This window comes from Scyliorhinus torazame, chromosome 2, assembly GCF_047496885.1.
Source record: "Scyliorhinus torazame isolate Kashiwa2021f chromosome 2, sScyTor2.1, whole genome shotgun sequence".
Taxonomy (NCBI): Eukaryota; Metazoa; Chordata; class Chondrichthyes; order Carcharhiniformes; family Scyliorhinidae; genus Scyliorhinus; species Scyliorhinus torazame.
Genome location: NC_092708.1, coordinates 363027997 through 363053606, shown reverse-complemented (window position 1 = coordinate 363053606; position 25610 = coordinate 363027997). Strand labels below are relative to the sequence as shown.

General features: G+C 42.3%; 1 protein-coding gene across 4 annotated transcripts in view; it reads left to right on the top strand.

Moving 5' to 3' along the window:
* Positions 1-24157, top strand: part of LOC140404363 (galactocerebrosidase-like) — a 73882-nt gene extending 49725 nt beyond the window's left edge. For 3 of the 4 annotated variants that reach the window (XM_072492802.1, XM_072492793.1, XM_072492819.1), the window contains 7 exons: positions 4761-4850; positions 7125-7214; positions 10828-10972; positions 12835-13015; positions 17140-17303; positions 20183-20259; positions 23410-24157. In XM_072492802.1, the coding sequence (XP_072348903.1) occupies positions 4761-4850; positions 7125-7214; positions 10828-10972; positions 12835-13015; positions 17140-17303; positions 20183-20259; positions 23410-23553 (891 nt within the window). In that variant the 3' untranslated portion in view covers positions 23554-24157. The remainder of the gene's footprint in view (positions 1-4760; positions 4851-7124; positions 7215-10827; positions 10973-12834; positions 13016-17139; positions 17304-20182; positions 20260-23409) is intronic. The other variant, XM_072492811.1, reaches the window with a different exon arrangement.
* The last annotated feature ends 1453 nt before the right edge of the window (positions 24158-25610 follow it).

Here is a 25610-nt window from a genome sequence, read left to right as displayed (position 1 = left end):
GATACTGCTGACTTGCATTGGCTAATTTCTTTATAGGTACGATTTCAATTGTCACCTTAGCCCCTTGATGGACAAATGCCCAGTAACCAGAAACCAACACCCCCCCCTCCCCTCCTCCGACCCCCAACAGGCAAGGGCACTAGCATCGGTTTGCAAGGAGGTGGGATACTTGGATGTGTGCCAACCCCCACAACCAGGTCGTGAAGATTTGATGCGTCTCTGCTCAGGGTTAATTCTCTTACCTCATACATTAAGACAGAATTTGACCTCTTTTAAATTGTGTATTTATCATATGTCCTATGTTTTTCATGTATGGAACGATCTGCCTGGACTGTACACTGAACAATACCTTTCACTATACCGCTGTACACATGACAATAAATCTAAATCTAAAATCTTCAACTCAGTAAATTCCTTCTCTAATGTGAGCCCCTCTATCCTCTGGGAAACATTTAAGACTTGTACTAGGGGGCTAGTCATTTCATATACGGCCAACAGAAGGTGTAAACTGCTCGAGCGGCAGCATCGGTTGGAAGCAAAATTGCTGAAGCGCAGAGGGCGTATGGCAGGATCCCTAAACTGCTTGTTGTTGAAAGAAATTAGTGCAACTCGCACTGCGTTGGATTCCTTGCTGACTCAGTGGGCTGAGAGGAATTTAACGTTTGTGAAACAGCGGTTATATGAATTTGGATCAAAACAAGTAGGTACCGGGCCTTTTTGACTGGGAAGAAGGCTGACTCTACAGCTATTCCTTCTATTCTAGATTCCAAGAGTAATAGACTGATTAAAACCGAGGATATCAGCAAAGCATTTAAGGTTTTTTATACCGATTTATACAAATCCGACCAGTCTGGTGATACACTGACACTAATGAAGCGCTTCTTCTCTTTTAAGCTCCCAGCAATCTCCGAGAACCAAAGGGTGGGCCTGAATGCTCCTATTCCTAAAGGGAAAGTGGCTCTTGCCTTGGCGGAGCTTTAATCTGGTCAGGCCTCGGGGACTGATGATTTTATATGTGAATTTAAAGACTTGCTAATAGACCCACTGATTGGCATGTATAGTCACTCATTTGAAGCAGGTCTGCTGCAGACACTCTCAAGAAGCGGATATCTCCTTAACTCTGAAGACAGGCTAGAATCCTGAAAAGTGTGTATCCTATAAGTCAATTTTGCTCCTGAATGTAGATTTGAAATTTTTCTTAAGGGTTAACACAGTGCCTGGAGGGAATTCTCCCTTTCCTCATGAAGGCCGATCAGACTGGGTTCATAAAGGGCCGGTATTCGTTAGGAGATTACTGAATATTATTCCGGTATTTCAAAACAGGCGTTGGGTGGAATAGAGATTTTGTAAGAGTCCTTGCTGTTTATTTCCTTTGTTCCCATTTAATAATTTTTGGTCCATGGATCCATATTCGGAATGTGCCTTTGCTTGTTAGGACATTTTGTTCCAGGTTTTGTGTATTGAAGAGGGGAATCAGACACTTTGGCACAGAGTGGATCTTGGGAATCAGCTTTGGAGGAAGTCGGTTTCATTGGCTGACTGGCAGGTTGGGGTATGGCCGGGCTCAGTGTTCTGCCTGACAACAGTCAGTGATTGGTTCTTGCGTGATACTTTTGAGGGAGCTTGGCAGAAGTGTTTGGACCTCGGAAGTGAAAGGAACTGTCTATCTCTCATTCTCTCTCTCTTTTGCTACCGAAGTAAAGAACTGCTTTCTTGTTTTAAAACCAGTGAGTGCCTGGCACATCTTCGCTGTTAACTTGAAATTATGCTGAATCTACAGAGAAAATCTCATGCCTAAAAGGAAGAAGTAACAAAATGAAAGCAGAACTTCCGAAAGACACTAACTGGAAGTCATCCCACTACATCAAAGATCCTTTTCTTTTAATTTTTTTTTACATCTCAACCACCCTTTTCACTCTGTTGTTTGTCCATGTATGTGGCTGTAGAGAATGGGCGCAGTTAGAAAGGGGGAGGGGGTTAGAAAAGTCAGTTAGATTTGTGTCCGTTTAAAAATGTACATAATAAAAGGTTACTTGTATTTAAACTTTACAAACCTGGTGACTGCAGTTCATTGGGCTCAGCCAGGGTCCTCAGGTATTTAAACATAACATTGAATTTTACTCCTGTTATGACTACTGTTAAGTGGGCCTGGAATTGACCGTGCACTAGCCCAGGGGGTGGTGGCAGTCTCCTGAGATACTGAGAAAGCTTTTGATCGGGTAGAGTGGAATTATTTATTTTATACACTGCAGATGTTTGGGTTAGAATCATAGGATCATAGACTTTACAGTGCAGTAGGAGGCCATTGGGAGGGGACTATGTTAAGTGGATACAGGTGCTTTATAAAAGCCCGCTAGCGGCAGTGCTGATGGGCAGTTATATGGTCAAGAATTTCTGTCTCCAGAGAGGGACCAGAAAGGCATGGCCATTATCCTTTTGCGGCACGGAAGAACATCCTTTGTTCATGGATTAGTGACGATTACCTTTCAATTCAGAATTAGCATAATTGATCATGGAGTGTATCCCTGTGGAGTTCCTAACTTGCGTGCTCTATTCTAAATCTAATGTGTTCCGAAAAGTATAAAGACCCTTATCTCAAATGTAAAGGCTCCACTATGTCTGACTTGGTTTTCCATATGTTTTATAGCACCGTCTTGAACTTGCTATCCCAGATGGTGTGCGCCACACTCCCATGTTTGCATGGCTTTATTCTCTTCTCCCCTATTCTTACCTTATCTGCTCATTGTTCTTTTTTATTATATAGCCGGAGACACCAAGTTTAACGATTGAGCTGAACCAATTGTGTTGGCGTTCTCGTGTCTTTTTCTGTATTTGTGTATACAGTAGCATTTATACTGTACCATACCAGTTTTGAGGGTCTGTTGCATTATTCGTAAAAATGGAAAAACTCTAATAAAAATATAATTTTAAAAAACTTTTTATCTATACTTATGACTGCCTTATTTGTATGAAAATTATCGCAAAAAATTTTCTTGTATCATGTTATAAATCACTTCAAAGCACTGGATACCTAAATCTGAACTGTAATTATTAACTATATTACATATTTCACTTCCCTTCTTTAAAACTGAGGTTTGTAATTTAAATTAGAATGGTGACATCATTTTTCATTCTGCACAATAATAGGTGCTGGAAAAGTTAGTGTCCGTCGGGTAACAAGGAACCAGCCTGCATATTTAGAGATACCTATATGAATAGTTCAGATAGTTAATAAAGTTTGGGTGTTACCCTGTTACGTATTTTCTTTTCATGTACTAAATAATCTGATGGAACTGCACGCAAAAAAATATTTTTCACTGTACCTCGGTACACGTGACAATAAACAAATCCAATCCAATTAAGACTTGACAGGGCCTGCCACTGGAAACAGACATTTTGCACTGTAGAAATTGTAAACATTATCAGGGTGCTCCTTCAAAATCAGGTGCCGTTTTCTGCAGATTGAAATCTGACTAATTGTTTCATTTAGTAAGTTTGATCCCTGTTTGATTTCTAATTGAGGTGGTTTGATTTTCTCTCAGAATTTAGAAAGAATAAGAAGATCACAATCTTAGAATCACAGTGCAGACGGAGGCCATTCGGCCTTCCAAGATTGTACCGACGCTCCAAAAGAGCACTCTACCTATACTCATTCTCCTGTCCTATCCTTGTAACCCAATAGCCATCTTTGGACACAAAGTCAATTTAGCATGGCAAATCCACCTAACCTGCATACCTTTGGACTGTGGGAGGAAACCGGAGCACCCAAAGGAAGCCCACGCAGACATTGGGTGAAGGTGCAAAATCCACACAGTCACCTGAGGTTGAAATTGAAGACGGATCCCTGGCGCTGTGAGGTAGCAATGCTAACGCCTGTACCACCGTGCCGCTCCTTGAATGAGTGTTTAAATGAAGTAGAGGAACAGAACAATCTGGGGGTCCAGAAACATCACTGGAGATAGGGTCATAGATTAATAAGCACAAAAAATTGCAAAATGGACATCGTGGGTAACTTCTAGATGGATCAAATTGGAAAGCAGAGAAACATTAAACTTGTATAAAAGCTTGGTTTCGACCATGCTCATAGTATTCTGAATAAACCTGATTTCCATATTACAAAAAGGCTTTGGGGGCACTGAAGACAGTGAAAGAACTGAAAGGCTATGTTTACCATGAAATATTGAACAGGCTAGGGCTCTTCTTTGTCCAAAATAAAAGGCTGAGGGGTGATCTTATAAATGTTAGATTGCAAAATACGTTTCAGTGGATGGGCGTAGAGAAGATATCTGCCCTCGTAGGGGAGATCAGAACTGCGGTCAGAAGTATAAAGTAATCATTCTTAAAACCTACAGGGAATTGGTGAGAAATCTTACCCAAACCAATGGTTAGAATGTGGAACTGTACCACAAGGAATAGCTGAGGAAGTGTTTTTAAGTGGAAGCTAAATAGAAACGTGAGGGAGAAAGAAGTAGAAGGATACATTGATGAGGTTAAATAAAGAAGGGTGGTAGGAGGCTCATGTCGAGTATATGTATTGGCATGGACTTGTTTGGCTGCGTGCAGAGAATTGTTGGGCTGAATGTCCTGTTTCTGTGATAATACTGAAAAATTAAGTGATTGAGTTTATAATAGAGATCGCTTCATAAATCTGCATTTAGACTCCTGAAGTTTCAGACATTTCTCTGCACATTGTCTCATTTATGTAATTGATGCATTTTAACATTGTGCAGCATGTTAAAGCGTCTTTTTTCTAAATTTAGACTCATGATCATTCAATATGTATCCGGCCAACACTGCCACCTTTCAATGTCTCTCAGCAGAATGTAACTTTTATGTTGCAAGGATCATTTGTAAGTACCAATAGTTAATCAATGCATGTTGTTTGTTTTGTGCATGTGAGGGAGAGAGAGTGGAAAGTTACACTTTGTCATTACCATTTCAATAATGGTTATAAATGTGATGTAGAAAATCATTATCTTGAGAAAGTTACAAAATAATGTGAGTGACAGCAATATTCTGATTCAATCTACTTGTGCCCAAAGTCACAAATATTACTGAAAAATAGCTCTAATCCAGTGAACTACAATCTAGTTAATCTACCATCAGTTGTTGGGAAAATGCTGAAATCTATTAAGGAAGTCTTAACAATGTGCTTGGAAAAGTAAAGTATGATCGCAACAAATCAGCATGGTTTTACTTGGGGAAATCCTGTTTGACAAATGTATTAGAAATTTTGAGGATGTAACTAGTCGGCTGGGTAAAGGGAAATCAATGGATGTGGTATACCTGAATTTCCAAAAGGCCACACAAAAGGGTAATGGGCAAGATAAGGGTTCATGTAGTTGAGAGTAATATTTTAGCATGGGTAGAGGATTAACAAATGTAAAGTAGCAGGTGGACATAAACCGGGCTTTTCAAGAAGGCAAGTGTTGAATAGTGGGGTGCTGCAAGGGTCAGTGCTGGTGCCCTCCGCTATTTACAATCTATATTAATGACTTGGATGAAGAGACAAGGGAGTAATATATCAACGTTTGCCAATGATACTGAGCTAGGTGGGAAGGTAAGCTGTGCGGAGGAGAGACTGAAAAGTGATGCAGACAGGTTAAATTAGTGAGCAACAAGAATGCACAAATATAGGGGTATAGGGAAGTTAGTCACTTTGGTTGCAAGAATAGAAAAGCCAAATTATTTTTAAATGGTGTGAAACTTGTACGTATTGATGTTCAAAGAGTCTTTGGTGTATTTGTACAAGGAACGCTAAAAGTAAGCATGCAGGGTGCACCAAGCCTTTAGGAAGACAAATTACATGCTGGTCTTTATTACAAGAAGATTGGAGTACAAGAGTAAAAACATCTTACTACAATTGTACTATAATTGTACATGGTTTTGGTGAGACTGCATCTGGAGTACTGTGTGCAGTGTTGGTCTCCACATTTAAAAAAGGATACACTTGCATTGGAAGCGATGCAGCAAAGATTCACTAAATTACTCGGTGTGATGAGGGGGTTGTCCTATAAGGAAAGGTTGAGTAAATTGCATTTATATTTTCTGGAGTTTAGGAATGAGAGGAGGTCTCATTGAACCCTACAAAATTCTGAAAGGGTTTGATAGAGTGCATGCTGAGAGATTGTTCCCGCTGGTCAGGGAATTCTAAAAAGTCTCATGATTTCCAATCGTTTGGAACTGAGATGAAGAAACACTACTTCACTCAACTCTTTGGAATTCTCTACCCTAACGGGCTTTGGATGCTTCACCATTGAATATATTTCAGGTTGGGGGTAGATAGATTTTTAGTGTGTCGGAATCATGGGGCATAGGGAGTGGGTGGGAAAATTGAATTGAAGTCCAAGGTCAGCCACAATCCTATTGAATGGCAGAGCAGGTGCCTGGATTTATAAGTTGGATTCAGGGCTGCATGGCTTTTTTTTCCCTGCTCCTATTTCATATGTTCCAATCTCGCTTCCTCTAAAAAGAAATAGGTCTATTTGCTAGATTGGGGATGTGCTGGTTTCTCACGAAGGTAAATGAAATGGAACTTACTTCCCAGTAACGTTCCTCAGTTCTGTTACCAATGAAAAGAGGAAATTTAACAAAGTGCATTTGTTTTGTATGTATGTATTTTAGTTTAAATGAATCAAAATTGTATGGTTTTCTAACACTTCTCAAAATTGAAACATTTTGGGATGTTTCGAATTTGTAGCCACATTTAAGGCATATGGATCAGGATTGCAGGATGTGCTAATGTGAAAACATGTTATTATAACAGGATCCCTTGCACCCCTAATGGCTTTCAGTCAGGGTTCTGATTTAGGATACAGGTGTAACTGGCAAAATGAGAGACCGATGCATTCAATGAGAAGTGAACTCCTGGGATAGTATTAATACGGTTAAGGCATAATCCGTGACCTAAGCCTACATTGCTTATTACATTTGGAGTGGAATACTTGTTTTAAAATAGTTTTGTTAGGATTGTAGTCACAACTTTAGAAGAGAAATATCACTTTTTTGATTGTAGTAACAAGTTTAGAAGAGAAGTATCACTTTTTTTCTCTTGTAGCATTTTTTGATGTTTAAGCTTGTGAATGTTGGCATTTATATTTAAATGTACATGTAACTTCCTTCAGAAACACATTGAAACTTTGAAAGTATGGCATTCAAAATTTGACTTTTTCAAGAATTCATCAAATTTCTTTACGCAGCTGAATGAAATCAAGGTAATTCATGTGTTTGCTGTTCTTGTACAGTTAATACTAGACTTTTAAGTTCTGATTTTATAGTATGATTTATGTTGGAACGATTAACATAAGGGCAGCACGGTGGTGCAGTGGTTAGCACTGCTGCCTCACGGCGCCAAGTCCCAGGTTCGATCCCAGCTCAGGGCCACTGCCCGTGTGGAGTTTGCCCATTCTCCCCGTGTTTGCGTGGGTTTCGCCCCCACAATCCACAGATGTGCAGGGTAGGTGGATTGACCACGCTAAATTGCCCCTTAATTGGAAAAAACGAATTGGGTACTCAAAATTTTTTTTTAAAAGGAATGATTAACATAGAATCAACAAAGCATGGGTGGCACGGTAGCACAGTGATTAGCACAATTGCTTCACAGCTCCAGGGTCCCAGGTTTGATTCCCGGCTTGGGTCACTGTGCGGAGTCTAGACGTTCTCCCCGTGTCTGGGTGGGTTTCCTCCGGATGCTCCGGTTTCCTCCCACAGTCCAAAGATGTGCAGGTTAGGTGGATTGGCCATGGTAAATTGCCCTTAGTGTCCACAAAAGGCTGGGTGGGGTTACTGGGTTACGGGGATAGTGTGGAGGTGTGGGCTTAGGTAGGGTGCTCTTTCCGAGGGCTGGTGCAGACTCGATGGGTCAAATGGCCTCTTCCTCCACTGTAAATTCTATGATTCATAGAATTGTTACGGCTCATAAGGAGGCCATTGGGCCCAACATTCCTGCACCAGCTCGCCAAATGAGCATTGTGGCTTTGTGCCATTTTCCTTCATCTTCCCTGTACCTCTACTCACTGTTTCTATTCAAATAAGCTTCCAATACCCTCTTGAGTGCCTTGATTGAACCACAATTCCAAGCAGTGCATTCCAAACCCGAACCACTCGTTGTGTGAAAAGGTTTTTCTCCCCAGCACATTTGGTTTTGTTGCAAATCACTTTAAATCTGTGCCCTCTCGTTCTTAATCCTTTTATGAGCAGGAGCAGTTTATCCCCATCCGTTCTGTCCAACCTTGTTTTGACTTTGAACATCTTTATGAAACCTGCTTTGACCTTGTCTCCTAGGAGAACACCCCCAACCTCTCCAATCTATCCTCATAACTGCATTTCCTCATCTCTGGAACATTCTTGTAAACTTCCACTTCACTCTCCGATGCATTCACATCCTTCCTATTGCGCCCAGAATAGGAACTAGTGTCTTATATAAATTCAGCAAAATCTCCTTGCTCTTGTATGGGTGCCACTATTAATAAAGCCCAGAAATGCTTTAGTAACTGCTCTATCCACCTGTCCTTCCACTTTCAATGACCTATGCACATATAGAATCATAGAATCCCTACAGTGCAGAAAGAGCCCATGTGGCCCAACGAGTCTGCACCGGCCCTCCAAAGGAGCACCCCACCCAGGCCCAAGTCCCAATCCTATCCTCGTAACCCCACCAAACCTATTGTCTTTGGGCACTTAAGAGGTAATTCAGCATGGCCAACCCACCTAACCTGCACATCTTTGAACTGTGTGAGGAAAGTGGAGCTCCGGAGGAAACCCACGCAGGCACGGGTAGAATGTACAAACTGCACACGGACAGTTACCCAATGTTGGGATTGAACCTGGGTCCCTGGCGCTGTGAAGCAGCAGTGCTTGCCACTGTGCCACCGTGCTGCCAAGGCCCTGTAATCCGGTCCTTCTGTTCCTGCACCCATTTAAAAATGTTATCTCTTAGTTTGTATCATCTACCCATGCTTTTCCTAACAAAATACATCGCGTCCCAATTCTCTGCTTTGAACTTCATCTGCCACCTATCTGCCCACTCCAGCAACTTGTCTATATCCTTTTGAGGTTCTTCACAGTTACGAGATGTCCAGGTTTTGTGTCTATAAGACCATGAGATAAAGGAGCAGACGTAGGCCATTCGGCCCTTTGTGTCTGCTCCGCCATTCAATCATGGCTGATCTGTTTCTCCTCCCCATTCTCTTGCCTCCTCCTCATAACTCATGATCCCCTTATTAATAAAGAATCTCTGTCTTAAAGAATCTCTGTCTTAAAGATCCTCCCTTCAGTCTGAAGCTGTGCCCTCAGGTTCTAATTTTTCCTACTAGTGGAAACATCTTCTCCACTTTCATTCTATCTAGGCCTATTCTTTAAGTTTCAAAGAACAAAGAAAAGTACAGCACAGGAACAGGCCCTTCGGCCCTCCAAGCCCGCGCCGACCATGCTGCCTGCCTAAACTAAAATCTTCTACACTTCCTGGGTCCGTATCCCTCTATTCCCATCCTATTCATGTATTTGTCAAGATGCCCCTTAAATGTCACTATTGTCCCTGCTTCCACCACCACCTCTGGCAGCGAGTTCCAGGCACCCACTACCCTCTGTGTAAAAAAACTTGCCTCATACAAGAGGCAAGTGATCAATGAGATCCCCCTCACCCCCTCATCCTTCTAAACTTCATCGAACACAGACCCAAAGTCTTCAACCGCTCCTCCTATAAAAAGTTCTTCATTCCGGGAATCATTCTTGTGAACTTCCTCTGGACCCTCTCAAAGGCCAGCATATCTTTCCTTAGATACGGGGTCCAAAACTGTTCATATTATTCCAAATGGGGTGTGACCAGAGCCTTATACGGCCTCAACAGTACACCCCTGCTCTCATATTCTAGCCCTCTCGACATAAATGCTAGCATTGCATTTGCCTTCCTAACTGCCAACTGAACCTGTTAACCTTAAGAGAATTCCTGAACTAGGACTCCCAAGTCCCTTTGTGTTTCTGATTTCCGAAGCCTTTTCCCATTTAGAAAATAGTCTTAACCTCTATTCTTCCTATCAAAGTGCATAACCTCATACTTTTCCACATTGTATTCCATCTGCCACTTCTTTGCCCACTCTCGTAGCTAGGCCAGGTCCTCCTGCAGCCTCTCTGCTTTCTCAACACAACCTGTTCCTCGATATATCTTTGTATCTTCTGCAAACTTAGCAACAAGGCCCTCAGTTCCTTCTTCCCTTTAGAAATCCATGCTGGCTGTCGTAATCAGCCTATGTTTTTGCATGTGACTATTCTATCTCGAATAACTGTTTCTAGAGACTTGTCCACCACAGATGTTAAACTGACTGGCCTGTAATTGCTGGGACTATCCTTACAGCCTTTTTCGAACAACGGTATATTGTTTGCAATTCTCCAGTCCTCGGGCACCCTGCCTGAGTCTACAGAAGATTGGAAGATTATGACCAGCAGCCCTACAATTTCCATTCTCACTTTCTTCAATATCCTTGGCTGTATCTCATCCGGTCCCACTGCCTTCTCAACTTTAAGAACACCCCCCACCCCCCCCCCCCCCCCTCCAGTGATGGAGGGTGCGAACCATGCAAAGTACCATAGAGTATCGGAAGATCCCGTTGGTAGCCAATGATAAGTCACCACACCTTGCTGCAAAAAACACACTGCGGGGGTGGAGGTGGAAAATCCTGCCCTTCGGATTTTATTTTGTAAAATATTCAGCAGTCTACCTTCTAGAATCCGGGATAAGTACACAGTTGAATGTCCAAATCCTTGTTTTCTAAGACTTACTGCAAATTCGGGAAATTCTTGATTTTAAAGTTGTTTGCTCTAATTCGACAGCTAGTCAATGGATCGTTTTCACTGGAATTGAAGTTGGATGAAATTTGCACTATAACCACCATCAGTACAGGAAATCGAGGCAGTTTTCCTGAGCCGCCAGCCTCCAAGCCATTTCCAAGAGAGTATAGCGATGATTTTAATGTTGGTAAGTGGACATTTTCAAAGGTTTTAAACCATCTTTTGTTGCCTGTACCCAACTTTGGTATAGCAAGATAAATACAATTGAAACATTGAAGTATTTTGTACTCTGCACACTTTAGGAGTTAGGCATATTTTGGTAGTTTCCAACGAAACCTAGTCCTAGTACACACACACACACACGTCATTCTTCCAGCACTTCACATAACGTTGCAGGATCGGTACAGTTGTGAACACTTCTTTTCTTCCCAGTTTAAGGGTCTTTGGTCTTGGCATGCGATCTGTTTCTCCTTGCCACGGTTTGGAACAAAGGCTGCAAAATTCAGTGGAGCCAGTGCTATGGAAGCTAGAGCAGATCAAACTGGCAGGTGCACTACGTCTGGACACAACTAGCGCAGCCTGCTCAGTAACCATGCTTGAGTGCGCTGGTATGGGCTTGCAGAATATGGAGATTGTGACATCAAAGGGTCTCTTTAGCTGATTTGATGTTTATTTTGATTTGATTTGATTTATTGTCACATGTACCGAAGTACAGTGAAAAGTATTTTTCTGTGGCCGAGGGAACATACACCATACGTACATAGTAGACGAAAAGAATAATCAACAGATTACATTGACAAATGGTACATCGACAAACAGTGATTGGTTACAGTGCAGAACAAGGGGCCAAACAAAGCAAATACATGAACAAGAGCAGCATAGGGCGTCGTGAATAGTGTTCTTACAGGGAACAGATCAGTTTGAGGGGGAGTCGTTGAGGAGTCTTGTAGCTGTGGGGAAGAAGCTGTTCCTATGTTTGGATGTGCAGGTCTTCAGACTTCTGTACCTTCTGCCTGATGGAAGGATCTGGAAGAAGGCAATGCCTGGGTGGGAGAGGTCTCTGATAATGCTCTCTGCCTACTACTCCATCAATGTACTGTTGGTGTGCAATCATAGACCAATCATCACGTTGATGAAATACCTACACCCCTGACAGCAGCCCAATACCTGTCTGGGGCAGACAGCCATCCACACCAACTTTGGGCAGCCAAAAATAATATTGTGCAACAGACCATCAGAGCACTGACGCAAAGGTTCTGCTGCCTGGACTGCTCAGGGCCCTAGTGTGCGTCAGAATAGATGTCCAAGGGTGTCATAATCTGCTGCATCCTCCACAGCCTTGCTATCATGAGGGCGCAGCTCTTGCCACCAGGAATTCAGCGACCACCTCGGAGGACTAAGCACTGAGGAGGTGCCTTCAAGAGCTGCAGATTTGCTAAACTGCATGTTAACTACACATACTGCTGAGCCCACTGTTGAACATGCAGTTAGCCAGCATTGTGATAGGTGCTGGGCTGCACACTGATATCAGTGAAATGAGTCCTCAGTGGGACCAGGCACAGGCTAATCATGATCCCTCTGCTCATGAACAAATAAACTGAGGAAATAGCCTGTAGTCTCCAGCCATACTAATCTTAATGTAATTTTAGACAATGGTGTCTAAGTTTTCGCTTACTTCAAGTTAATTTCATAAGACTGCTAAATCCAACTGAGAAACGCATATGGAACTTGGAGGCTGAACTCAGAAAATTGTTTTTAAACATGGAGACTGGTCTTGCCATGTACGTTAACAAGTTGGTGATGGTTAAAAGTTTAACAACACTTGTTTAAGTGTGACCAGTGGTCTGATGTATTGGGTTAGCGTCTTGAACTTATACAAGATGCAGCAGAACATAGGCCAGTGCTTTTGTGTTTTTCTTCATTTCTTTCAAGCAATTATTTTATCACTTTCAATTGGCTTGAAGCTAGTTTGGTTTTAAAATACTGAATGTTGATATGGATGGCATTTCAAAAATAAACCTTATCTTGTTCAAATTACCTGTGATTCAGAGACTCCACCATTCAGTGAAGCACCTAATTTTGCTGACCAGACAGGAGTGTTTGAATACTTCATAAACTACCAAGATCCTGGTGATCATGTGTTTACCCTGCGCCAGGTCGTAACGCAGAGACCTATAACTTGGGCAAGTGATGCTGATCAAACAATTAGTATTATTGGTGACTACAAATGGTAAGGCTTAATTTTGTTAAAATATCCAAACATGAATACGAACAAAACGTTCTTTGCATGCATAATCTTTTTGATTGGTAAATTCTGTTGACACTTAAACTTTTCATTGCGCTCCGATTCCTGAACAATCTATTTAAGCCTCTCACTATTTCAGTGAATTGACTTGTCCTGGTGCAATGGAGGGTCAGCAGATTTGCTCATCCAACAACTATCTACTACTATCAACAATCGACGGGCAGCACGGTAGCACAAGTGATTATCACTGTGGCTTCACAGCGCCAGGGTCCCAGGTTCGATTCCCCGCTGGGTCACTGTCTGTGCGGAGTTTGCACGTTCTCCCCGTGTCCGCGTGGGTTTCCTCCGGGTGCTCCGGTTTCCTCCCACAGTCCAAAGACGTGCAGGTTAGGTGGATTGGCCATGCTAAATTACCCGTAGTGTCCATAAAGGTTGGGAGGGGTTATTGGGTTGCGGGGATAGGATGGAAGTGAGGGATTAATGTGGGTCGGTGCAGACTCGATGGGCCGAATGGCCTCCTTCTGCACTGTATGTTCTATGTAATCTATGTAAACCTGGACAGTTTTGTCTGGCCGGAATTCTCCGTTTGGACGACTATTGTTCTTCCGCCGGAGATGAATCGCCTCTGATTTGCACTCGCGCTGGGAGTGAGAATCCAGTGGCGATTCATTATCCCTTGCCATGCAGATTTATGCACGGCAGGGATTGCATGATTGGGATTACATCGCAAATCCCGCTATGGGGCCTTCATTTTGAGTGGGCGGCCCAATAGCAATGTCCAATGTCTCCACAATAGAATTTCTCAACCCCCCCACCACCCCCCCCATCATGGGATTTTCTGGTCACCGCCCCCCCCAACAAGAACGAGCATGACGTGACACCCCACCAGAGCCTGCTATTACAGAGACACCCCCCCCCCCCCCCCATCAGAAACCGTCTTTTAAATAATACTCTGCCATTCTGATTCTCCATCCAACGTGGACAACTTCACATGTATTCTCATTATACTGCATCTATCACATATTTGCCCACTCACTCAGCTTGGCTAAATACCTTGAAGCCTCTTAACATCCTCCTCACTATTCACCATCCCACCAAGTTTCGTGTCATCATCAAACTTGGAAATATTATTTTTGGTTCACTCATCCAAATCATTGATGTATATTTGTGAATAAGTAGTGTCCAAGCACTGACTAAGTATATTTGTGAATAAGTAGGGTCCCCCACTAGTGACTACCTGCCCTTTTTTTTTGGGGGGGATGTAATTTAATGTTTATATACTAACCTCTTATGTGGGATTTTATCTAAAGCTTTCTGGCTCTAAAGTTCACCCTTTTCTATCCTGTTAGTTACATGCTCAATAACCCCAGTAGGCATCATCATGATTAATGAGAATTGAGGATACCATTTGTCAGATGGACCTCAGTTAAGTGATTGTAGTAAAATTGAATTACAATGGTATTGGTGGATAATAGGTGTCATTATCTACAGTACAGTAAGGTGGTTCACTTGGGCAGCACAAACAAGGCAAGGGAATACAATACAGGATCAGAGTTAGTGTTCGTGTATACTTGTCCCTTAAAGTAGCAGGGCAGGTGGATAAAGTGGTTAAGAAGACATATGGTATAGTTGCCATTACTAGCTGAAAGAGTTAGAGAGCAGGGAGGTAACTGTATAAAACGTTGGTTAGGCCACAGCTATGTGTGCAGTTCTGGAATCCACATTATGAGAGGGATGTGATAGCACTGGAAAGGGTGCAAAGGATGTTGCCTGGGCTGGAGAGTTTTAGTTATGAAGAGAGATTGGATAGACCTGTATTGTTTTCCTTGGAACAAACAAGACTAAGGGGGGACATGATTGAGATGGGGGGACATTATGAGGGGCATAGATAGAGTAGACCGGAAGAAACTTTTCTGATTTATGGAGGGCTCAATGGCCAGGGGTCATAGATTTAAGGTAAGGGGCAAGAGGTTTAGAGGGATGTGAGGAAAATCATTTTCACCCAGAGAGTGGTAGGAGTCTGGAACTCACTGCCTGAAAAGGGTGGTGGAGGCAGGGACCCTCATAACATTCAAGATGTGCACTTGTGATGCCAAGGCGTAGAAGGTTATGGGCCAAGTGCTGGAAAATGGGATTATAATGGTTAGCTGGTTGTTTTTGACTGATGCTGATGTGTTGGACTAAAAAGGTCTACAGCACAGAAAAATCCCAAAGACTCTAATGTGTCTGATTCGATTTGTATGCCTAAATGCCTCAGGCTGTCTACTTTCTGCCTATAATTCATCAGAAAGAAAGTATTTCTCAAAACTGCATTTAGATACTCAACCATTTGCAGGATTCAAAACAGCATTACTTTACGTAAATATCGTTGACAAATTAGTATTGTAAATAACCCCACAATGTTTGTAATTGAATTGGCCGATTGATTTGTTTCAATAGGCGGAATCGTCCAGCTCATTGATCGCAAATCCTGTAATAAGAACATAAGTAATGGCTGCTAAATCATGGCAGCAGCACCCAAAAACTAGATTTCCGCCAGCGTGATTTCAGTTTTAAGATCTTCCCCACCTTCCCCCTCTGGTAACGTTATCAGGTTCACACCCAGAAAAGGCATGAACCTGATTTCCATACATTTTAATATATTAGCACATAATTATCAGACTTGACGTCGTAACATACACCCACGTATCCTCAACTCCACGGTGGCGTGACGGCACACCAGTCAGTAATGATGACCATGCCCGGGGCACAGAGGTGCCTGTAGCCCCTGTGGGTTGAGGGCCATGTATGGGCATGGCACCCTGGCAGTACACCTTGGCACTGCCAGGAGTAATGCCAGAGGGCACTGGAATGGTGGATTACCCTCCTCCATTGGGGGGGGGGGGGGGGGGGGGGGGGGGTCCGCTTCTGCATATAGGGGGTGTTCCCCTTATCCAACCAGGGGGAGGGAAGGGCATCCAATGTCTGTGGGGGTTGGGATGGGCGGCAGATGTCCTTGGGATTGGGGGGTCCTTTAATTAAACTTTGAAATTCGTGCTCCCTTTAAAAATGGCACCCCAATCTCAGATTACCAGCTTCTTTAGCCCCCACCCCTCCAGCTGGCTGTGATCCTCATCAGCGCTTTGAAATTGCACAGAGTGCTGTGAAATTAGGTAAGACAAGGTGTCTTTGAAGCTGGCGGTTTTCACATAGCTTTTCTCACCTGATCCAACACTCTACAATATTTAGGCAATTATGTTTGTTGGAAATTAGCATTGCCCCATCTTACATTAGGGACATTGACGGACAAAGTTACAAGCATGACTGTGTACTCAACAGACACCTTATTAAACAATCCTGTTGTGCACGAGGGCAGTCATCAACTTGCAATTGATGTACTCTCTGCTACCTGCAGAAATAGCGAGTAGTAACTAATTGTAACCCTATATACCCTGTGAAGAGCAGGCCAATGCAATAAATAATAATTTACTACCACCGCATGTACAACTTGATTTTTAGTCTGATGCTTAAAAAAAGAATTGTGTTCTGTTTATTGCTATTGTCAAAAGCACAGAATCACAGAATTTACAGTGCAGAAAGAGGCCATTCGACCCATCGAGTCTGTACCAAATCGGCGTTTGGAAAGAGTACCCATTTAAGCCCACATCTCTACCCTATCCCTGTAACCCAGCAACCCCACCTTTCTTGGACACTAAAGGCAATTTAGCGTGGCCAATCCACCTAACCTGCACATCTTTGGACTGTGGGAGGAAACTGGAGCACCAGAGCAAACGCACACAGGCACGGGGAGAATGTGCAGACTCCGCCCAGACAGTGACCCAAGTCGGGAATCGAACCTGGGACCCTGGAGCTGTGAAGCAACAGTGCTAACCACTGTGCTACCATGCTGCACTGAATATACTAAAGTATACGTATGCAGCTGTATAAAGCTGCATATTTTTGAGGTGATACCAGAATTATATTAATGATCTTTTAGAAAATGCTGTCACATGTACTTGAGAAAGAATCTGTAACTGTAATTGTTGGTGCCCGTGATGCAACCATAATAAGTACACATATTTAAATCTGACTGCCGTGTTGCTGCAATCAGTGACCTAACTTTTTTTTAGGAAAGACCTGAATGTAACTTGTGACGTACTCATTGAGAAAGCCAACACGGGAGGTGTGTTTGTTGCTGGAAGGGTAAACGAAGGAGGCCAAGATGTGCGACATGCTCCAGGCTTATTCTTCTGGATCTTTGCAAACGGGAAGTACACAGTTACAAATGATCTCCGTAAGTCACTTTAACTTCTGGTTTAGTTGGGCTTGTTTATAATCCTCATCACCTCATTCAAGAAAATTGCTTCCCTGTTCATACACCCTCCTTCCATGAATCAGGGATATCAAACTCAAGTGATGCAAAGGGCCAAATTTCTTGGCAAGCAGTAGCACGCCAGACCCTGTTTTACAAGAGTTATCCTTAAAGATGTAGATCATGAGACCCAGATATTCTAGTTAAGACCTTTAACACGCTGAGTATGTGCATTACAATAGCTCTGGAATTGCAAATAAAATTAGGAAATATTTAACTATCAAAGAAAGAATCGATGACAAATGTAACAAATTGACTATTAAGTTGATCTGACTGCACCAGACAACTGACTGCGTTTTTCCATCACCAACTTCTCGGTGTCCAGGTCCAAGGATTGAGTGGAAGCAGCTTTTAGTACAGCGTTCAAAGATTTGTCAGTCAAATTAGAACAGTTTGGATTTGTTACTATCCTTTAATGAAAAAGCTGCTCACATAAAATTTATGTTGTGCCAAAAGGTGATGGTATTTTTGAGGCATACAATTTCATTTGGATATAATTCACTCCCAAGTAGCCATAAAACTCCTGGATTTTCACCCTTGCAAACTTTTCCTTCAGCTTCGTGTCACATTGAAGATCGGGGAGTTCCATTTGTAGTTCAGTAGGAGCGTTCTCCACAGGAAAAGAAAATGAGGTGCTGAATAACTCATGTTTGTGGCTCCTAAAGTTTAAAAATCCTTCAACTCTTTTTTTCAGTTCAACAACCTTTTTTTTCTGTATCACCATATCCATGGCATAAATGAATAGGCCTTAATCCATTCAGAACAACACAATATTCTGAGTTTTTTTAACGAGATGCCTGCTGTCACCAGGCAAGGATATTCTTTCCACCATAATTTGCCATTTTAGGCTATTTTTATTCATAACCATCTTGGCCATCTTTTCTTTCCGTGACAAGCGATTATTATTATTATCATCAGTTCCAGTTCCCCCCCAAAAAACTTTAAAAGAACAACTCAGAAAATACTAGCAGTGCAAAACAGGCCCAGCAACCTAATATGAAGCAAAGGTCGGGTATTAATGTTGTGGATATCGATTAGGTTTTAGTCACACTTTAATGTTCGCATGGTCCTTTTTTGTCTACCTGTAACTCTCTTGTTTTATTTTCAGACACATTATTACTATTGTTTCCTATCTTTTGGGTGCTTTTTTTTATTTTTCTCAAACTCCAGAGGTTAATTTAAATAAAGGTCTCTTTGATGTTTGTGAAGTTCAGATTCTGGATCTGTTGTTAAACAAGATCTATAGCAAAATTAGATGCCCCGAATTCAGCAGCTTTCATTAGCAGAATTGTTACAGCACAGAAGGAGGCCATTTGACCCAGCGTGTCCACACTGGTTCTCTAAACGACCATCATTACTTGGTGCCATTCCCCTCCCTTTTCCCCCTACCCTTGCACATTGTTTCTATTCAGATATTCATCTATTGCCCTCTTGAATGCCTCGATTGAACCTGCCTCCACCACATTTTCAGGTAGTCATTCCAGACCAAACCACTCTTTGTGTGAAAAAGATTTTTGTCACATCACATTTGCTCCTTTTACACCTTTAAAACTGCTCTTTCGCTCTTGATCCTTTTACAAGCGGGAGCGGTTCCTCCCTATCTACCCTGTCCAGCCCCCTCATGATTTTGAACATCTCTATCAAATCTCCTCTTCACGGCCTTCTCTCCAAGGAGAACAGTCCCAACTTTTCCGATCTATCCTCATTACTGAAGTTTCTGATCCCTGGAATCAATCTTGTAAATCTCTTCTGCACTCTCTCCATTGCATTCACAGCCTTCCTATAATGCGGTGCCCAGAACCGTGCAGAGCAGTCATGATGAGGTCTGATTAGTGCCTGTATAGGATGATTCCCTTGTGCCCGTACTCTATGCCACTGTCAATAAAGCCCAGAATATGATGTGCTTTATTAACTGCTTTTCTATCTGTTCTGCTACCTCATTGATCTATGTAGTTATGCACTCTGGTCCCTCTGCTCCTGCACTTCTGCAAGTATTTTACCCCTTATCTTGTATTGTTTCTCCATGTTCTTCCTACCAAAATGCAGTACCTAACACTTGCCACATTAAACTACATCTGTCATATATCTGCCCACTCAAGCAACTTTTCTATGTTCTTTTGAAGTTCTCCACTGTCCCCTTCACAGCTTACAATACTTCAACATTTAGTCTCAGAAACAAAGAATCCCGCCGCTGAAGTTTTCTCACAACCTTTCACACGACCTACTTACAACCTTGAAATGTTTCCATTTAAGTCATCAGCCACTACTGTTGCCTATAATTTTATTTACCTAGGGGTACAACTGTTCAAGTGATCTCTCACTCGCACAATTTATTTTAAAATATCTGGGACTGCATGCATTTGCTTCCTCAGTCAGAGTCAGATTAGACGTTAACTTGAGAGGTGAGAGGATATTTCTAACCTACTGAGAAACTATGTCCCATATTATGTTTGCTGCTGACTGGTAATGAACTAAAGCAATGGATTTCCTTTTTAACAAAAAAATAGTGCCTTTTTTACCCCTCCATTAACAATGATCCACTAACAAAAGCATGGAAGTAAAACGTCCCATTGTATTCTTGACCTATAATGAAGAGAAAAATGGGAATTATTCCCTTTTCATTCTAACGATCTGCATCTCGACCTAAAGACTTTTCTATGAGCATTATTGGAAAGGTTTAGCATGAAACATTTTAATAAAACAAAACTTTGAGTCTCAACTGGCTTGAGACTAATGTGGTGCTGATATCTGACAAGTGCTGCATTCTTGTCGGTAGTTAACACATGACTTTTATCTTGCAGCTGGTAAAATAGTGTTGGCTTCAGGTCTGTCGGGTACACGTGCAGGAACATGGCATACTCTCACCCTTAGTATTAAGGTAATATAGGTTTTTTTTTTAAATGAGTTTGTTCCTTTATGGAGTTCTGCATCATAAACACAACTTCAAATTTTATTTGTCTTTCAAAGGAAAATTAAACCTAGGATGAGCAGAATACAGATTTCTTTTTTTAGTTCCAACTCTTAAGAATTATCTTGAAGCATTTGCAGAATCTTAGTAACGTCAGGCCTATATATTTAGTATTCAGAGGTGATTCACCATTGTTAAGCAACTTTAACACTCTTAGCTTGTCACTCTCAATATTGACATTCAGTAACCGCTTCTCTGCTTCTAAACTGGCAATCTAATAACCAAGTTTGTATTTGCAATGAAGAACATTAAGGCTTTAACGTTTCTAAGCAGCCAAATTTAATAATTGTTACGGGAATTGTTTTGTCAAAATGACAGGATTGCTAACATCAAATATTTTGTTTGACTTCCATGGTTGCTATCACGCACAAGACCATTTTAATTTGTTCAATTTTGCAGTATCTTATGTGATTCATAAATTGCAGAGAGGGAAGAGAGAAGGTTTAAAAATAAAGTTGTTGTTTTTTAGAAAATATTTTATTGAAGCATTTGTAATTTTCATAGTTTAACACATTAACATTTCTTAAAAGAAACACCCGCGTGGACCAACGCACACAAAAACCTAAAAAACAACGTCCCCTACTGCCCACGCCCTATTCCCTAATTACCTGTATACTGAGTTCCCTGTCCTTATCTAACACTGTCATGCCTCCTATTTTCTTTCCGCTCCCCCCCCCCCCCTTACTGATGACGTTCAGTTTTCTTTGAAGAAGTGGATGAACGGCTGCCATCTCCGGGCAAACCCCTGAGTTGACCCTCTCAAGGCGAACTTGATTTTTTTCCAGGCTGAGGAACCCTGCCATATCGCTGACCCACACGCCTGACTTCGGGGGCTCCAGGTCCCTTCAGCCCAGCAAAATCCGTCTCCGGACCACCAGGGTGGAGAAGGCCAGGACATCGGCCTCGCTCCCCCCTTGTTCCCCGGATCATCCGATATCCCAAATATTGCCAGTTCTGAACATGGGGTTACCCTCCCTTCCAGGACTTCTGGCATAACGTCCGTAAATCTCTGCCAGAATCCCCTCAACTTTGGACATGCCCAGAACATACGTACATGGTTAGCCAGGCTACACTCACACCACCCACATCTGTCCTCCACCTTGTCAAAGAACCTGCTCATCCGGGCTACTGTCATGTGGGCCCTGTGGACTACTTTGAAATGGATCAGGCTAAGTCTGGCACAGGACGAAGATGAATTGACTCTCTCCAAGGCTTTTTCCCACTTTTCCATTTCCAGCTCTCTTCCCAGCTCCTCTTCCCACTTCCGCTTCACCTCCCTGATCGGGGGCCCCTCCCACTCCATCAACTCCTTGTATATCTCCAAAATCCTCCCCTCTCCAACCCCAGTTTTTGACATCACCTTATCCTGTAGTCCCCTCAAGGAGAGGCGAGAGAAGCCAGGAACCTGCATCCGGACAAAGTCCAGGACCTGAAGATATTATAACCCATTCCCGCCCGATAGCTCAAACTCCTCTTCTAGTGCCTTCAAGGTCGGAAAGCCCTCCTGGATAAATATTCCCCAAATTTCTCGATCCCTGCCTGCTGCCACCTCATGAAGCCCCCATCCAGCCTCCCCGGGACAAACCGGTAATTGTTACAAATCGGAGACCACACTGACACCCCCTCCAATCCCATGCACTGCCTCCATTGCCCCCACACCCTTGGGGCTGCCACCACCACAGGTCTTGTAGAGTACCGAGCCGGCGAGAACGGCAGGGTAAAGCCTCCAAACGTGTGCCTTTGCAGGATGCCGCTTCCACTCTCTCCCAGGCCGACTCCTCCCCCACTACCCACTTCCTGACCATCGATATGTTGGCCGTCCAGTAATAATTAATAAAACTCAGGAGGGCCAGGCTCCCCTCTTTGCGACCCTGCTCCAGGAGTGCCCTCTTTACTCTCGGGGTTTTCCCCGCCCACACAAAACCTGTAACCACCACGTTTATTTTTCTAAAAAAAAGCCTTTGGGACAAAAATCGGAAGGCATTGAAAAAAGAAAAGCAGTCTTGGGAGGACGGTCATCTTCACCATCTGGACCCTTCCCGCAAGCGTCAGCGGGAGCATGTCCCATCTGTAGAAATCCCTTTTCATTTGGTCGACCGCTTTGCCCAGATTTAACTTGTGGAGCTGCCCCCACTCTTTAGCCACTTGAATCCCTAAATATCTGAAACTCCCCGCCACCACTTTAAAAGACAACTCCCTCAGCCTCCTTTCCTGCCCCCGTGCCTGGATCACAAACATCTCGTTCTTTCCCATATTCAGCTTATAGCCTGAAAATCGGCCAAATTCTTAATACCTCCATGATTTCAGTCCCCGTCCCCCCACCGGATCTGTAACATAAAGAAGCAAATCATCCGCATAGAGAGAAACCCTGTGCTCCACCCCGCCCCCCCCCCCCCCCCCCCCTCCACTATTCCCCGCCATGCACCCGATGTTCTAAGGGTCATTGCTAAAGGCTCTGGCCAGGGCAAACAGTAATCCCTGCCTTGTCCCTCTCCCAAGATTAAAATATTCTGACCGGGTTCGGTTGGTTCTGACATTTGCCACTGGGGCCTGATATAACAGCAGGACCCAGTCCACAAATCCCTGCCCGAACCCAAACATGCCTAAAATCTATGTTTTTTTAAAATGTGATTTACTTTCTACTATTTCCCCTCCCAAAACATCTCTTCCGGTTTAAGTAATTGCTATTGCAAACCTAGCAGCCAACATCAAGAAGTTATCAATACCGTATTTCCCTCTTTGTTCCTATCTGATCAACACAGTTAAACAATTATAGATTTTCTGGAGCTATTTGCGAATTTACTGTCACTGCCATTTTGCAGATGCTGCCATAACAGTTCAATGGAAATGAGATATGAGAAATCTGGAGCTATTCTGGCAGGAAATAAATCACCATGGTTTTTAAGTTTAGACATTTGTCGGATTCTACTCTCACTTTACAAATGTTTGATTTAAAATGTATCACCAGTATTCATAATGAATCAGGAATTGTATTTACACCTATTATAAGGTTGCCGTGAGGAGGCAATAGTTCACATTTTAATTTCATTCTCCCTCTAGGACAATTCAGCATATGGACTATTGAATGGTAATCTGCTGTGGAATGGTGTCCGTGTGCTCCAACCGCACAATGGCTGGGCAGCTATTGGAACACGTACCTTTGAACTGGCTCAGTTTGATAACTTTCGCGTGCAGGCTAGTTAGCTACAAATAAATCCATTCCAACAAATTTTAAGCATGTGATAAGTCAGCTATTTTTTTTTGTTGCATTCATAATTTTGAAGTCCTTAATTGAATAACATTCAAGTATGTTTTTCTACAATTGTACAGTTAAATATTTGGGGGGGAGACTTCTAAATTTAATACCCAATACTGTATGTTGTATAATATATCAGTTTTTTAACCAATGCTGATAACTGTTGCAAAATACAGGCTACTGTAACTAATGGAATTCAACTACTTTTTTTAAAAAATTCCATTTCAACCAAACATTTCTGGTTAACTATGGGGCTGAAGTGTATAACTGAGAAGGAATTTCAGCAAAACAATGGGTTGGTACTCTTTGCTCCAGGAATTCAATTTGCAAAATGGAATTTGTAATTCTTTTATTCACTTTTTCACATTGACATCTTAACCCTTGTAATTTATTTTTAATTTATTGTTTTAAATCTGGCCTTTTTATGGATTTCCAACTTCCTTTTTCTAATGCAAACATAGCCTACTGATGCTCAACAATTAAGATATCAATCTTCCAATAACTTTTTTTAAACCTGATTTTCCTTCTAACAATAAAGATGCCTTGATCTAACTCTTGCAGTGTATTTTTTGTCCTTGCTGTTGGTTTTGATTTTCCAGATCTGACGCATGTTTTAATTTTACACCTGTAGTTCAAGTATTATCCCAACAGTCCCAACGGGTCTGTATTTTATGGGAGGTGGGGTCTTGTCATTGCCAAACAATATGGGTCCCACATTTCCCTTCCCATCTGCCCTTGCTCCAACTTGGTGCTGTACTTTTCACAAGTACCCGACTTGGCCGCCTCTAAACCTGGCTTTTACTTCATTTAAGTTCCCTGGCAATCCACAGGTGTTGCATGTTGGGGGATTAAAGCCAATAACCGATAAATTCTAGGTACTTTTTTGATGCGTTGGCTACTGTCAGAGCAGGGCCCTGTGCCGAATGTAGAAATTGATGTATATTTTATTTTATTTCTGTTGCAGTAAAGTTTTTAAAAGCCTGGGTTAAGGTACATATTTTTTTGCCGTAATATTATTAAAGAACCTAGGTTAAGGTATCCAGACTCTATGTCTGCTACTGCTGTAATGAAGAAGTCGTAAAAAAGTGAGGTCATCATGATAACCATTTACTTGTTTACATATAGAGGGCTAATGGAACATTGTTATGATTACTGGAGATTCCCTGAAGAGTAGATCATTTATATGGGGTTATATTTAGTCCTGGCACCTAGGTCAGGTGATATCTTAGTGCCTTACAGATTATATAATTACTGAGAGGAGTCTGTCTGTAGTTTTGCAATTTGCCATAGGATTTGAACTGACAAGACAGAAGGATTTTAAGTTGAACAGCAGTTTTGTCAAATGTTGTTAGATGAGGTTGAAGAGAACGCTCTATAAAGCCTTTACATAGCTAAGCAAGTAAACTGTTTATTAACTTTATTTATTAGTGGCATTTGAACTTTATTAGGTTGCTTAATTGGAATTATAGATAGAAGTTCAAGTCTTTCATTTGTTTAAAAACTGTTTAATTGATAATTGTAAAGCTATTTTCTTTGATGTTAATGTGGTTAATTATGTGTTTAAATTAAAGTTCGTTTTAACATAAAAGATGCCTATTGGTCAGAATCATCATTCCTGGGATGAAGTATCCTTTCCTCTCAGTTTTTCAAATTAAAAAAAAAAAAATGGGGTTCTTGTTCCGTACCCTAACAAATGTTGGGGTCTGGTCCAGTATCCCAACAGGCCTTTCTCCCACTAATGAATTCCCTCCCATCCAGACCGCAACTCCCACCTCCACCCCCCCACCCCCTCGTCCTCCCACAACCCACAGTGTAACCCTGTTGTACCAAAATAAAATATCTGACATAAATAATAGTTGCAAGTTCCAATTTACAGGGGCAACTCTGCAACCTCGAAGGTCCAGCATGAAGTTTTGGGATTTGGGCTCCATTCTCCGAGGAGCGGCACGGTGGCACAGTGGTTAGCATTGCTGCCTCACAGCTCCAGGGTCCCAGGTTCAATTCC